The following is a 16,310-nucleotide window of genomic DNA, read 5'->3' on the forward strand; positions in this document are numbered from 1 at the left end:
AGGAAATAAATGTAGGGCAGGAAATAAATGTAACGTAAACAAATAGATGAAACAAACAGATGAAGTCATCATACCATGTTGTATTGTCCATCCACAAGAAAGGGCTTTTACACAGAGACCATATTGTCTAAAGTGCATGGGTTTCCTTATGAGGAACATCTAATCTTGATCTCTTCACAAAAAAGTGCCAAAAGGAATAAAACAACACTTTCTCTCATTAATACTCAGAACCCACAGTTCCTTTTACAGCTGCATTCTGTTTGTATAAATTTAACACTTAAAATACAAGTTTGCAGTATGGAAGAGGATACAAAAAAACCCATAACAGATTCTAGCTCTTCTGGTCACTTTCAGTTACTGTATAGTGAAAATAGTGCTTTTCAGACACACACTGTATGTGCTTTTGAAAAGCTGGCCAATAATAATTATCTTAATAAGAGAGTCTTCAATGTTGTTGTTGTTGTTTAGTCGTGTCCGATTCTTCGTGACCCCATGGACCAGAGCACGCCAGGCACTTCTGTCTTCCACTGCCTCCCGCAGTTTGGTCAGACTCATGTTTGTAGCTTCGAAGACGCTATCCAACCATCTCATCCTCTGTCGTCCCCTTCTCCTTGTGCCCTCCATCTTTCCCAACATCAGGGTCTTTTCCAGGGAGTCTTCTCTTCTCATGAGGTGGCCAAAGTATTGGAGCCTCAGCTTCACAATCTGTCCTTCCAGTGAGCACTCAGGGCTGATTTCCTTAAGAATGGATATGTTTGATCTTCTTGCAGTCCATGGGACTCTCAAGAGTCTCCTCCAGCACCATAATTCAAAAGCATCAATTCTTCGGCAATCAGCCTTCTTTATGGTCCAGCTCTCACTTCCATACATCACTACTGGGAAAACCATAGCTTTTACTATACGGACCTTTGTTGGCAAGGTGATGTCTCTACTTTTTAGATGTATTGTACTTTGTATGTATGTACTTTGTATGTATGTACTTTGTAGATGTATTGAGTCTTCAGTACATCTACCCTAAACTCCAACTTGCAAATTAGAACCAACTTTTAAAATTTTGTCCTATATGGCTTTCTCCTTTTATTTTATTTTCTCTGTCACCTTTCTCTTTCAGCTACTTTTATTCGTTCCATTTCTCTTTTGCCTGACAAATGTAATGAATTGTGGTGCAACCTACCTAAGTTTGGGGTGTATTTGCCACTCTGACTCACCACAGCTAGGCAAATCTCTATTATGGCCTTGCTACTTCGTTTCATGGCAAGAATCAGTTGAATTGCTTTTGTTGCTTTATTCTTTATTTTTTAAATATGTTTTGATGCCCTTTTATGCTTGTGCATGTTTTCCTATCTACTGAGAGGACCCTTTCAAGGGGCTGAAGATATGAAATACAAATAATTAACGAATACACAAAAATATTAATAATTAGTTACACCACAGGAAAAATAGCACATATGCATGGGAGTAGCCGAGGGGGCAGGGAGGGGGCAGCTGCCCCCCTGAATCAATACAAATAAATAAAAATACATAGCAAACTGAGGTTCTTTCCCCCAAACAAAAGGCCTGCCCCCCCAAATAAATCCTAGCTACGTCCATGCACATGTGTAGAAGGAACACTGAACTCATTTGCTTGTATCAAATACACTAAAATCACTGAAAATCAGGCATCTGTAAGCAGCACTCCTATTTGCAGAATCTGCTTCTCCTTGACCTTTACTATCTCCCCCTTCCCTTCTGCCACAGCCCTCTCCATTCATCAGGGTCCCCCATCTCTTGAGGGATTCGTTTTAGGGATGTCATGGGACTGCCAGTGAAAGGAAGAGCTGGTAAAGACAGCTTCTGCTCATCCCCTTCCTAATTTTATCTAATATAAATTTATGATATGGTTACATTTTTTAAATCATGCACTTCTAATGAACAATGTGATCCTTTTCATTGCAGCTACTAAAACATGTTCCAAAGAGGAATTTGTTATTATGAAGGAAATATATGGCAGTTCTGATACAGAAGGCAGTTCAGAAATATCATGTAGAGGTTTGACTATAAGATCCAGAGCGATTGTGCTTCCCTCTCGGTCCAGTGACAGCATACAATCATTATTTGATGTACGTGATGATGTACGTGATGATGTCTCTTCCCAACAATCCGTGACCATGGAAAATGGTTCCAACACTGTGCCCCCCAAAAACGAGCTGGTTCCTGTTCCACAACAGCCAGATAATCAAGAGCAGAGTACCTCTAATGATGTGTCACCACAACTGAAGAAAACTATTTCAAAATCAAAATCTGACGATGATCTCACAATATCTAGTAAAGTATTGCAAGGAGTTCAGCCAGACCATTGTTTATATGATGTCAAAGAACCAAGTACCTCAAAGGATGTGACACTAAAGAAACCAACCATCTCAGAGCCAAAACCTGACAGTGCTATCACAGAGCCTACCAAAGCATCACAAACAGGCCAGACACAGGCAGTTCTGAAGTCAGAGCCTGGCAATGCTACCACAGAGCCTTCCTCTACTGAAGCATCACAAACAGGCCAGACACAGGCAATTCTGAAGTCAGAACCTGACAGTGCTATCACAGGGCCTTCTTCTACCGAAGCATCACAAACAGGCCAGACACAGGCAATTCTGAAGCCAGAACCTGGCAATGCTACCACAGATCCTTCCTCTACTGAAGCATCACAAACAGGCCAGACACAGGCAATTCTGAAGTCAGAACCTGATAGTGCTATCACAGGGCCTTCTTCTACCGAACCATCACAAACAGGCCAGACACAGGCAATTCTGAAGTCAGAACCTGACAATGCTATCACAGGGCCTTTATCAACTGAAGTATCACAAGCAGGCCAGACACAGGCAATTTCTAACACAGGACTTGACAATGTTGTCATAGGGATTTTCTCCACTACAGTATCACAAGTAGACCAGGCACTGGCAATTTCAATGTCAGAAACTGACAGTGGTGTCATAGGGCTTTACTCTACCACAGTATCACAAGTAGACCAAGCATTGATAATTTCGAAGCCAGTACTTGACAATGCTATCACAGGGCCCTTCTCCACTGAAATATCACAATCAGACCAGACACAGAATATTTTAAAGTCAGAACCTGACAATACTACCATACCACCTTATTCTACTACAGTATCACAAGTGGACCAGCCATTGACCAAGATTTCTACAGTGCAAAATCCATGATCGGTATTTTACATCTTGGTGAATAATTGTAACTCTTCTCACAAATGTTGATGGTTCTATTTCCCACCAAACAAATTCTTTGAATATGCTTACATGAAATGTGGAGAAATTACAATCTGAGTTTTGTGACGAAAAAGCCGTTGAATAGTAGTAATGTGTCTTAAGATTTTTTTTTTTAAAATGTATACATACTGGGCAACATAAATTCTGAATTATTTTTCAGAAATTAAAACTGACTAAACATATTTATTGGAAGTCATTTTAATTTAGGTGAGAGATGGCAGACATTTTTGTATTCAGGTTGTTGTGTGGACAGCATGTGGGAAAGGGCCATAGCTCAGTGGCAGAGCTTCCAGTGTTCCTAAAAAAGGTAAAGCTAAAGGACCCCTGACAGTTAAGTCCAGTCACAAATGACTCTGGGGTTACGGCGCTCATCTCGCTTACCTGGCCGAGGGAGCTGGTGTTTGTCCACAGACAGTTTTTCAGGGTCATGTGGCCAGCATGACTAAGCCGCTTCTGGCGAAACCAGAGCAGCACACAGAAATGCTGTTTACCTTCCCGCCAGAGCAGTACCTATTTATCTACTTGCACTCTGGGTGTGCTTTTTTTGAGCTGCTAGGTTGGCAGGAGCAGGGACCAAGCAATGGGAGCTCACCCCGTCGCGGGAATTCGAACCGCCGACCTTCCGATCGGAAAGCCCTAGGCTCCGTGGTTTACACCACAGTGCCACCCACGTCCCTCCCAGTGTTCCTAGTATGGACATAATTTGGGTTTTCCCTTCTCAGATCAAGATAGAGATGGCTGTGAATAGACAAATACTTATAGGGGCATAAATTAAATTTCAAAACCTCAGCAGAACAAATCCCATTTTCCTCTGGAGGAATGTTATTTAACAGAATCTGTTTATGATTAAACCATTCAGATTTTAGTAGGAAAATCTAAAAATAACATAGCATTTATGAGAACAACTTAGACCATTTCTGCTGTTTATAGCATTTCCATAAATTATTGCAATAATCTTTGCATGTAACAACCTTGCAAAGTAGGCCTAATTGCAGGGGGAGATGTAACAGCATACAGTGGGGAGGTTTAAAAAGTATCCACATGGTGCTTAGAGAATAACTTGCACCTAAATATTAGTGAGGCAAAGGAGATGGTGTTGGACTTCCAGAAGAAGAGAGGGGAACCTGCCCCATTGTATATCGGGGTGGGGGGCTGTGTGGAGAGAGTCTCCTCCTTTAAATTCCTGGGAGTCTACCTTAGTGAGGACCTCACTTGGAAAATCAACATAACTCAGGTGGTCAGAAAGGCCCAACAGAGACTCCATTTCCTCAGGGTCTTGCGAAAGTAATGTTAAACAACAACTGATGAACTTCTTCTACCGGTCCACAATAGAAAGTGTCCTTTCATATTGTATCACAGTGTGGTATGCTGGCCTGGCAGCCACGGACAGAAAGTCTCTACAGACAGTGGTGAATACAGCACATGATATCATGGGCTGTCCCTTGAGTCTGCTAGATGACATCACAAGGGATCGTTGCCTTAGGAGAACGAGAAAAATTCTCAGGGATGACTCACACCCCGTCCATCACCTCTTTAATCTTCTACCCTCAGGCAGGAGATATAGAGTATACTCAGCCATACTAACAGGCTAAAAAATAGCTTCTATCTGTGGGGTGTTAGGCTGCTGAATGGAAAATAACATAGCGAAATTGACTTGCGAGGTGGTGTGTTGTTCGAAAAGAGATTGAGTGAGGGGGGGAGGCTCGTTTAATTTCATTGCACACAGGCTGTACAATGACAATAAAGGTGTTTATTATTTTAGCATTGTCATATTGCAAATATACTGAGAGAGAATAGTGACTTGCTTAAAGCTACCTAGGAAGTTCAAGGCCACCAGGATGAGGCCATGAGACATGAACCAGTGGCATTCTGGTTCAAAACACACTCTTAATCATGATGGTACATCAACTTACGTATGGCAGCAGTGGCCCAGTGGAAATCTGGTGCTGGCAAATAATTGCTGCTGCTCCACTGGTTGCACATGGTCTGAGAACTTGATTTTTGCTTCAGTTCTTCTTTTCTTACCTTTTCTTGTCTCTTTCCCTTTCCTTGGTGAATCACAGATACCTGTATATGATACTGTGCCATCTTTACCTGTGCTGTTCATTACATAGAATTTTCACAGGGTCATTGCGATACTTGTTGAAGTTCAACAATTACTAATGTTTTTGAGTTAATATTTTTGTGGTCACCATGTTAAATTAACACAAGGAGGAAGAATATTGTGTTCCTACTGAGGTTGGTAGGGTTGTGCATTCCATCTATGTTCTAACTTGTGGTGTAAAGTGTTGTCAGTTTTGTTGTGCCAGCCTTCGTCCACAGTGCCATCTCGTAGTCATATGAAGTAATCAAATGGATTACTGAAATCTTGCCCTCTCACATGGGTAGTAGAAAATATGTGTGTTCAGCTGGAGGCCTGTCAAGCCTCTTGCAGGGTAGACTTAATTCTTGAAGATTGCGGGGCTGATGGAGAGGGTGAGTAAGACAACCCACAACAGCCCTAACAACCACCTTGGCCACAAACTAACAATGTTGAATCTCAGCATGGTGATCTCCCTTCATCCTGTGATCTCTCACAAATGAACAGGCCCCTTGTCTTTTGTCTCATCCTGTGATGAACGAACAGGCCCCTTGACTTTTGTCACTTCTCAGACAGTTCCTTTCTTCTAGACAGTCAGTCTGAAACTTTGATAACATACTGCAGGCTTATGGTAGTAGAAATATGGGTGGGTTATTTTTTAGCATGACATAACCTGTCCTTATTTAGCATATGACTGGTACTAATACCTCCACTGAGATGACCAGCTTAAGTTTTTATGCTACTTTTTCTGTCTGGTCTCAAGCAGCCTACTTCCAAATCGAACTGACTGAAACCATTTTTGAAATCCTACTAGCAATAGTGAAGTGGATTGCCTCCCAGTTTCAAAGATAGTAGCCAGCCTGCTAAATGTCTATTAACACCTACTCCAGGGAATAGAGTTTTAGACTCTTCGGAAACCCACTGTGAATACTTTGCAAGGCACTTCAAGGCTAAAGTCACCTCTATAGCGATATTGATGCTATATCCACCGCAGTCTCCACTGAGGTGCAATGTCTGTTGCAGCATTATGGGATCAGTTTTGGTGGATGCAGCCTACCGGTGCAGATAAGGTGCTTAGGACAATGTGGCAGATGTATCTTCTTGCCCCTTGCCCCCTTGCCTTGCTAGAACTTGCTGAAATGGTATAACCAGATAAGTCCAGGGGTAAATCCATGTATCCTTGCAGGATAGAGTGGTCCTGGCCATCCTGAAAGAGGCGGTGATGTGACCACTCCTCAAAAAGCCCACCCTGGTTCCACTGGCTTGTGACCCAGAGGCCTGGGTAAATAAGAATGTTTTTGCTTGGTGTTTAAAAACAGTGCTGCTGCTAGCCTCCCTCCCTGGGGGCAGCATTCCATAAACAGACCCACTACTGAGAAGGCCCATCCTTGTGTTCCCACCCTTTGCACCTCCCTCAGAGGGGGCACAAGGAGAAGGACCTCAGGTAAAGAATGCAGGGTTCAGGTTGGTTCATGTGGGAGAGGCTATCCTTCAGGTGCTGTGGTCGTGAGTCACATAAGGCTTTATAGGTCAAAACCACCCCAATCTCTGCTTAGTGGTGCACTTCAGGGATTCTAGGCATTTACCCTGGGTTTGTGTTTCCTTTGGGAATAAGACACAGTGGAGACTGGCATCTTTATGATATATGGTTTATTTGTACATATATACAACTTAAACCCAGATGAAGGGCTAATTTGTGAGAATTCGCATTCCAAGCAGGTCTGGCCTTCGTAAGTGCAGCATTTGATTCAAAGAAGAGCAAAAAGCCTTGCTCTGTGTATCTCTTCTCCTGGCTGTCATTCCCAGATCACATGGAGTTCTGCCCCTCCTTCTCCTCCCTGCTTACAGACTCAAGGACCTCCTTCAGAGCCAATAGCATTCAGAGTTGAAACCCTGAACCTGGCCTTTGCCTTTGGCCACTAGCACGCAGCAAAGAAGAGGTCCTACTCTCCCTCACCTGGAAGATTTTGCCCTCTGATGGTTTTGTCCACTACTAATGGCCCATCCGACGTGGGTGGCACTGTGGGTAAAACCTCAGCGCCTAGGACTTGCTGATCACATGGTCGGCGGTTTGAATCCCCGCGGCGGGGTGCGCTCCCGTCGTTCGGTCCCAGCGCCTGCCAACCTAGCAGTTCGAAAGCACCTCCGGGTGCAAGTAGATAAATAGGGACCGCTTACCAGCGGGAAGGTAAACGGCGTTCCGTGTGCTGCGCTGGCTCGCCAGATGCAGCTTGTCACGCTGGCCACGTGACCCGGAAGTGTCTTTACCTTTTTAATGGCCCATCCAGCTAGCTCTGCAGAGCTGCCTTGGCTCGTTAGCATAACTAAATCCAGAAGGTGTGCGTGTCTGGCAAAGTTTAACCAAACCTTGATTAATTCTGACTTTTACTAAATTCAGGAATTATGGGGTGGATCTGGCACTCAGCCATTTAGGGAAATCTGCTCCCTGCCAACCTACAATTTTAACAAAGCTAGAGAATAATTTCTGGTGTCTCACCAGAAACACACTAGTGTTGTTTTTTAATACAAAACTATTGTTGTCTCTTGGTTTTATGCTCGCCATTACCAGTCTGAATTAGAATATGCACCCCACCTAACAACACAGTGGGAGAAAACAACACTTGTCAGCGCAATGGGGAAGTAGCCAACATATTAACGCTGTCATCTCCAACATACTTTATCTGGCAGCAAGTGTTTGGGATTTCTCAGGAAGTATATACGGTATATAGGATCGGGCTCCCTACAATTGCCCTGAATTAAAACGACGGTCTTAAAGGAGAAAGGTTGCCAGCTGCTTCTTATTTGAGGGGATGCAACGTTACACCTTCCAGATAAAAGTGCTACAGCTGTGTCGGGGGGGGGGAGGCCCTCCTTTTAAAACTAGACACGTAATCTGACGGGAACTTAATACGGGAAGCATGTCGGGACAAAATGCCTCCTTTGGCGAAAGGAAAAAGTCGCTGGTTTCAACGCGGCCGCAGATCCTGAAGGTGCTTGTTTCTCCCTTTGGCTCGGAGGGGAAGGTGGGGGCCAGGCGTGCAGCGAGAGAAGCCGGGCCTGTAGACATCAGGGCGAGAGGAGGAGGGAGGGGAGGAGGAGGAGGAGCTCCGGAGCGAGAGAGGCCTGCCTGACAAAAGCTCAGTGCGCAGAAGGCTGGTGACCAGGAAGAAGAACCGCGCTTGGGGCTGAGGGAGGAGACGCGCTCTGTGTATATACCTGGACGCCGACGCTGCTTCCCCTGCCCGTTCCCCCGCCGGAGGGCTAAGCAAGCCCCTTGCCGAGGCCCTGATGGCGGCCGAGGGCTAAGACCGCTCTCCCTTCCCAACCTCGCTGCCATTTCTCCGCCGGAGTGCGGCGAGGAAGAGGGGGAGGCGGGCGGGCAGGCAGACAGCGGGTCCCTGGGGCGAGCCGACTCGGGGCTAAGCTGCTTATGCAGGCTGGCAGGCTGGCATGAGCTTCCTGAGCTGGGCTCCTGCTGCTGCTGCTGCTGCTACTGAGGGGAGGCCGGAGGAAAGCCGTCGCCTGGAGCTGCCATTGTGTCTCTGAGGAGGAGGAGGAGACCCCCCACTTCCCTTTGGGGAAGATGGGGAATTGCCTGAAATCCCCCACCTCGGATGACATCTCCCTGCTGCACGAGTCCCAGTCGGACAGGGCCAGCTATGGGGATGGGACTGAGCCAGATCAGGAGCCGCCGCCGCCATATCAGGTACCGTGTGTTGGGGGGTGAAGAGAAGGGCAGGGGGGAAACACAACAAATTGAGATGAGGTCGGGGTCGCCGTGAGAACGGCTGTGCGTGTCAGACGGGCAAACCCGGGGCTGGGGTTGCGGGGTGGGGAAGGAGAGGAATTTAAAAGGTGGACGGGAAGGCTAGGAAAAAAACCAAAACACAGGACAACCTGGTGGGGAGAGGCTTCATTTATTGATATTTGTGTGGATGTACACAGTTTTGTTGGGGGTGTTGTTGTTTTGTTTTTTAAATGAAACCCCCCCATACTTGTGTCATTTATGCAGCGGCTAGGAATCGATATTAACCAAAATACGTATACCTCATGAGTTGAATGTCAGAAATTGGGGGCCTCCCTTCTGCCCCCACCTTACCCACCCCCAGTGCTTATTCTACTCCTGAGGTTTGGAATTTGACAACTGGCCAGACCTCTCTCGAAGCTGAACCTCTTGCTTTCAGCCTGATGGGGGAGACTTTCTTTGTTTCTTCTTCTGTGCCTCTCTTGTCTGATTTTCAGCGTTAAAATGCTGCTGTGTTTGTCTTTTAATATGCCGAGCTCCCTTTTTAAAAGGCAGATATATAGAAAACAGCTTTCAGAAGTGAGCTTGGAACACTGTACTGGGCAAAATATAAATAATGGCAACAAAAATAAAACAGAACTGCATCTTGGGTTGAATAAAACAGATTGTAACCATTTCTACTTGGAAGCAAGCTCCAAATTTCAGTGGGGATTACCTCTGTGTAAGCATGTTTCACACCTAATTGATGACACTGTTTTTCTGGACCTGATAATTTAATTATGACATTTTAAAATGACGATTTCAGATATAGTCTCTTCATCTAGGCCACAGAACAGGGGTTCTAGTTTTTCAGCTTGTGCAGCTTCCTTTGTTTCTCCATGCGGTGACATCACTGTCTGGTGTTGTTCTTGTCTCATTACCTTGTTAAGGCGAAGACTGTACACACACACACACACACACACACACACACACTATCTTTGTCTCAGTTTCTTTATTCTGCCTTTCATTATATGCAAAAGCAGTAACTCCAATCATTAATTTTGAACTTTCTTATGGCAATAGATCCTATTTCTCCCAAGTGTGATTGACAGCAGGCCAGGGCAATGACATTTTCCTCCTGGGTGTTTCTCTTATTCTCTCTGCCTTGTGTCCTCTCTGGTATGAATTTGCAAGTTTTAGAATTGGGATTATTAGCTTTTTATTGTTTTTCATTAATATTTTTGCTGATGTCAAAATACATGAAGAAATTTTAATCTGTATTTGCGTTCATTTTATAACCAGAAAAACACACTTATTTTTGTTTTGGAGAAACAATAAATTATTTTTGTCTCATTGATTTACATCTAACAGTGTATTAATCTAGATTTATTCCTTGGTATTAGAACAGCTGTAAACAGAATGAAGTATTTTATGAAGATATAAAGCTTGGATTCCAAGCAATTATATTTCCATATTTTATTTAAGATAAAGGAAGTCTTGATTCTTTCCCCCCCCCCCACATCACTTAATTTTTTTACTGGATATGAGATGTTTTCTTAGCAAGAACTGAATCTTGAAATGTGACTTGCACCCTTATCTCAAACATAAGCCTGGTAAGTTTAGCACATTAAATCATAGTTAAAAACAAACAATGGTTTAATGTAAAAAAGCAAGGTGCACACGGCTCAAAAGTTCTCCCTTTGCTTGTCCGCTGCTGACCCACTGAAAAACAAGACAGTCTGGCTTGTTGTGACGTGTGAATCTTGGCTTACTTTACTTCTCAATTATGTGTTTGGGGAAAACAAACCACAAACCCATGTTCAGGCATCACAGCAAGCCAGAGAGTCACTTGTTTCCTGGTGATACAGCAGGAGTGGAGCCATGTTCAAAATTCCCCCGGAATTTGTTGCGCTTGGCTTTCGGCCACTTGCGACCAAGTGAAGATGCCTGGGCACCAGGATGGCGCCCGATATCTCCACCATCTGGCAGGCTGGTGCACAGCAGTGGGGTTTTTTGCTACTATGCTATGGCGCACTTCACCTGGTTCACACCATAGTGCTTCAGCGAAAGGGCAGTCTCTTCTTCTGCAAGCCAGCTGATTTGCACAGTTGCGTAGCAGCAGAAGACTGCATCTTTTGTAGAGCATTATGTACCACTCCACATTTTTCCATGTATGTGAGGCAGGGCTGGGGTCCTGCTACAAACAGCTGTGCTGAGCCCAGCTTGGAGGCCAGCTGCTCACCTGCCTGCTTGCCCCATTGCCTGATCCCTGTGGCGGGGCTGCACCGGTCCCTGCTGCTCTCACTCCTCCTGCTTGCGCAGCTTGCCTTCGCTTGGGAAAGCCAAGACTTGGAGCTGTTCAAGCTGATGGAGGAGGTCCTGCAAAACTTTAACTCCTGATGTTTGGACAGGAGCAGTGAACAACACTATAGTTAACTGTTGTAGCTTGTCTTCACTTACCCCACCCCACTTCCCTGCTCAGTTGTGAAGAATATTCTTACGTTAAGAATGGTCCAAGCGACCATTAAGAAAAAGGGACAGGAATAGGCCAATATATATGTGGGTCAAGTGACTTTTCTTCTTTAAGTTTTCAAAGTTCTTATCCTAGTTCAAGGTTGTCATCTGCACTAGCCAGATGTTTAACTGATAATCAACCACAGTCGGTTCATCATTTGAAAAACAATACTTTAGAGCCATCTTGCCCCAAAATGGCAACTAGACATTCCATTTTGGCAACTGTAACCTTGATTAAAGGGGCCATTTGGCCTCTACCTTATATATCTGTGTTTCAAACATTGGAGTGGAGCAAGAATTTTTAAAGCATACTGCACATTCACATTAAACCATATTTTGTTTTTAACTATGGTTTTAATGTGACATGTAGACCAGGCCATTTGAACTCCCATTGAGTTCAGTGAGATACATTTCCAGCTGAAGTATGCATGCATATGATTGCCACCTTGGTATTTTGGAATGAGGTTTGATAAAAGGCTGCTCCTAAAAACACTAGCAGTCATCCAGTGAAGTTATATCTGCACGTACAAGAGACTGTTCATTTGGCGTTTTTCATTTTTACCTTGGGTGCATGCATGTATCTGGCATGTGCATTAATCAGAATCACATTCACAACTATCATGTTGCAAGGACTTACTTCCATGTATTTAATATCAGGATGTAAAGTCATTCAAAATATTCAAATAATTCATAGTTAACAAAATTACAGGAAGTATTTAATTTATATCGGTCACCTACAGGTGTTTTAGATGATAATATAGGTTGGCTCTGATGGATTGTTTGAATGATTCAAAAGAAGAGAATGCACGGATGTTATAGAAGGATCACCAATATCTGAATCTTCTGCGTAACTTTACACACTTTTGGGTAATAGATGGCACTGAAAACAGTGAGACTTTTTCTTTCTGAGTATTGCTATGTAAGGCTGCTTTTCCTATGCACAGTTACTTGGGTGTACTGTATATTCCATTGAACTCAGTAGGTTATCTCAATAAACATGAATAGGATAGGCTCTGCACAGTTGCAATTATGTGCACACTTATTTAGGAGTTTGTCTGCTGCTGTGGTCAAGCCTGTTGGCATTCAGGAACCTGTCTGGCTAGTTTCTTGCTGCCCTGTTCTGGCCCTGTTGGCCAGAGTTAGGGCTTATCACACTTTTTGTGGTGTGCCAGGTACACCTGTGCCTGGAAGCCACAACTATTGCTAGTGTGCTTTGCTGTGCTGCTTGAAATAGTTCTTTGTTGTGGCACAAATGGTGAATCCATTGTTAGAGCTAAGCTTGAAAACTATTAGCGCTATGGAAAAATGTGTTCAGTTGCTGTTGGAGACACTTTAATTTTGGCAAATATATGAAAGTTGAATTCATATTGCTAGTTTCAACTTGAATATTTAAATGTTGTTGTTTAGTCGTTTAGTCGTGTCCGACTCTTCGTGACCCCATGGACCAGAGAACGCCAGGCACCTCTGTCCTCCACTGCCTCCCGCAGTTTGGTCAAACTCATGCTGGTAACCTCGAAAACACTATCCAACCATCTCGTCCTCTGCCGTCCCCTTCTCCTTGTGCCCTCCATCTTGCCCAACATCAGGGTCTTCTCCAGGGAGTCTTCTCTTCTCCCATTTAAATACTTTCCATTTAATTGTGTGTGTGTGTGTGTGTGTGTGTGTTTTAATCCAACTATATGGTGAATACCTGAAATAGTGTTGCGTTATCAAAATAGACTTTGAGATTGCATTTGACATAATTGTTCTGCTGGATCTGGTTCATCTGATACTTTAACACTGGCTCTTAAGCATAAGGAGCTTTTAATTAAATAGGCTATAATAACTAAAAACCAGAGTCACCAGTGCATATTTCATTATGAAGTGGATAATGTAGCTCAATCCTGTGCATGTTTCATTCAGAAGTATGTCCTAACTAGTACATTAAGCTAACTCAGTGTCCATGAGCATAAGACTGCAGCCTAAAAAACTGCCATCAACTCTTAGAAAAGCATTGCATTCCTATAGAAAGGCATATATGCAGAGCAATACTATACATGTTCATTCAGAAGGAAAACTATCAAGTTAAAGGGGTTTACTGCCAGGTAAGTGGGCATATGATTGCACCCATGGTGATGTTTGTTACGGCATTTCCAGCTGCAAAAAAATCTAAAGGCTGTATTGATTTATGCAAGTTCTAGAGAGAGCAGATCACAATTTTAAATATTTTTTTGTGAGTCTGTAATTTCTTTCCTGTTCTTGTTACAATACCTTTATGTGTTATTCACTGTGTCATAACTAGGCTGTAACCACCAGTACAAGGCTGACTTTAACAGCAAAAGCACATTCTCCCAAAACATAGAATGCCAACACTGATTCTTTTGGAGGTGCCATATCCATATTCAGGTTGGAGTTGCAAACTTAATTTGTTAGCACGGGTCTCCCCTAATACTTATATCATTTCCTTTGTATTTTTATACATACACAAAGGGTTGTATTAGCACTAACTTTTACTCAGCACAATGTCCTGTTCCTAGGTTGGAAGTAGGGGTGAGTGGGACAGCAGAGGAACGCTCACATTTTTCATCCTCTAACAACTGTTGTACAAAAGACATGAGGTAAAATACATTGGAAGGACTAAATAGAAAAATCTACAAAGAGGAAAGGTTACCAGAATGGGGTATCCTTGCAGGTGTTTGCTATTTATTTGAAAGACTTACATGAGGTAATTCCTTTGAGCGATATAGTAAAACTGCATTCTCCTAATGTGGCAATATGGTGCTGCCTTAACAGAAATAATGCAGTTTGTCTTTCCTCACCAATGAGGTCACAGGCACCATCCAGTAAGTCGCTCTTCACACTTGTGCAACTATCACTTCTTATTGTAATAGACATTCTAGGAACAATACTGTTTGTTCTTGAAAGCACATAGTTCTAACCAAGTAACATGATACAATTTTATCAAGTGGTGCTGTGGATGCTGTAACAGCTGGGCCTTCGCTTTAACCCTTTCTGCACTACAGCACCCCCCTCCCTTTGAATGGTGTACATCACTTTGGCTATACAGTGGTACCTCGGGTTACATACGCTTCAGGTTACAGACTCTGCTAACCCAGAAATAGTACCTCGGGTTAAGAATTTTGCTTCAGGATGAGAACAGAAATCGCATGACAGTGGCGCAGCAGCAGCGGGAGGCCCCATTAGCTAAAGTGGTGCTTCATGTTAAGAACAGTTTCAGGTTAAGAACGGACCTCCAGAACGAATTAAGTATGTAACCAGAGGTACCACTGTAATCCTTTGGTTATAAACCCCATTGTACTCAGTGGACTTGCATCTGAGTAGTTGTTGTTAGTAGGTGAGGTAGGGTAACATTTCAGACAAATGCCATTTGTCTCAGTAAGGCCCATTCAGGGTGATTGTTTCATGAAATTCCTTTTGATCATACTAAATTTATGAACTCTGAGTAGAAGAACAACTGTCATTTAGAAACTAGTTTATTTTATATTTGGCAGTTTATTCAAACTTTTGTTGTTTCCAGCTCCACTTTTAGCGCTCAACTTTCTGAGGTTTGAAGCTTTCTGATGTCATAAAAGTTCAATTTCTGCAGCTGTTCCAGCTCAATAACTTCATGGCTTAGTAATGGAAAAAGTCACATTCCAGTGAACTTGATTGGACCCAGCATTTATATACATAAAGTTCTCCCTCTCTTGCCAACTGAAAAGAGCATCCCTAAGGGTTCAGACCTGTTCTTAGAGGGAGGTTAGAGAGCCTTATGTAAAACTTCCCTTACCCATTCATAATGTTCAGAGAATTGTAGTCATAAAGTATATCTGTTAAATGCCAGATGTGTATGTGTGAGACTGTATGGTAGATTTCAATAGGAAAAATTTAAAAATAAAGATGAAATAGTGGGAACTTATTAGCCACCTTTGTCTTTATATAGGATTTACCTTTTTTAGTGTATTTGTGCAATGTTGGGGCATCTCACTTAGATGCTACAAAGTAGGTTAATGGGACAAATCAAGCCAATCAGTTATGTTAAAGTAAGCTGCTGCTGCTTTTTAGGGGGGAAAGCCCCTCCCATTATTTTTTCAAGGCAGACTTTCAAAATCCTGATTCAGTATTGTTCTCTTGTTAATTATATGTTCTTTGCTCATGCTCTATTTACACTGAAGATCTATAGCAGTTCTTCAGGAGTAGTTTATTTATTCTAAATATTTATATCACTTTTTATTTTAAAATTTTAGGGCTCTAGCTATCTGGATGTCGCTGGACTACAATTAACATCATCCCTGGCCATTGGCCACAGTGGCTGGGGCTGATGGGAATTGTAGTTCAGCAATATCTGGAGGGCCAACAGCCCTGTAGTAATCCTATTCAAGAGGTTACCAGGAGAAAGTTCCATTATTTCTTGTGTCCTGAACAGCACTGGATGTGAGTGAATATGAGTGAATAACCATTTAACAAGCTGGTTTTTTGTCTGTATTCTCTTTTATCACCCTGCCAGCTGGTGAAGAGAATCTTGCCATTCCTCTGCTTTCCTAGATTTCTGATGGGGTTCAGAGGCGCGACAAGATTCCTCACTACTCCGCAGGACAATACAAATGACAATACAACAGTTGGACAGCTAAGTTGGTTAGAGCGAGGTGCTGATAATGCCAAGGTTTCAGATTCGATCCCCGTAAGGGATAGCTGCATATTCCTGCATTGCTGGGAGTTAGACTAGATAATCCACAGGGTTCCTTTCAATTTA

The 16,310-nt window shown here is 43.2% G+C and overlaps 2 protein-coding genes across 8 annotated transcripts in view; both read left to right on the top strand.

Moving 5' to 3' along the window:
• The window catches only part of LOC310846199 (uncharacterized protein), a 36,865-nt gene extending 33,423 nt beyond the window's left edge, over positions 1 to 3,442 (top strand). For all 6 annotated transcript variants that reach the window (XM_083742337.1, XM_083742341.1, XM_083742339.1 and 3 more), the window contains one exon: positions 1,936 to 3,442. In XM_083742337.1, coding sequence (XP_083598463.1) covers positions 1,936 to 3,197 — 1,262 coding nt within the window. In that variant the 3' untranslated portion in view covers positions 3,198 to 3,442. The remainder of the gene's footprint in view (positions 1 to 1,935) is intronic.
• Positions 3,443 to 8,243: 4,801 nt separating this feature from the next.
• RNF11 (ring finger protein 11) overlaps positions 8,244 to 16,310 on the top strand; it is a 31,334-nt gene continuing 23,267 nt past the window's right edge. Inside the window, exon 1 of one of the 2 annotated variants that reach the window (XM_083742583.1) lies at positions 8,244 to 8,330. In XM_083742583.1, the coding sequence (XP_083598709.1) occupies positions 8,259 to 8,330 (72 nt within the window). In that variant the 5' untranslated portion in view covers positions 8,244 to 8,258. Of the gene's footprint in view, positions 8,331 to 8,410; positions 9,047 to 16,310 lie in introns of those variants that run through there. The other variant, XM_083742582.1, reaches the window with a different exon arrangement.

The sequence above is a fragment of the Podarcis gaigeae genome (assembly GCF_964106915.1).
Source record: "Podarcis gaigeae genome assembly, chromosome: 6".
NCBI classification, from domain to species: Eukaryota; Metazoa; Chordata; class Lepidosauria; order Squamata; family Lacertidae; genus Podarcis; species Podarcis gaigeae.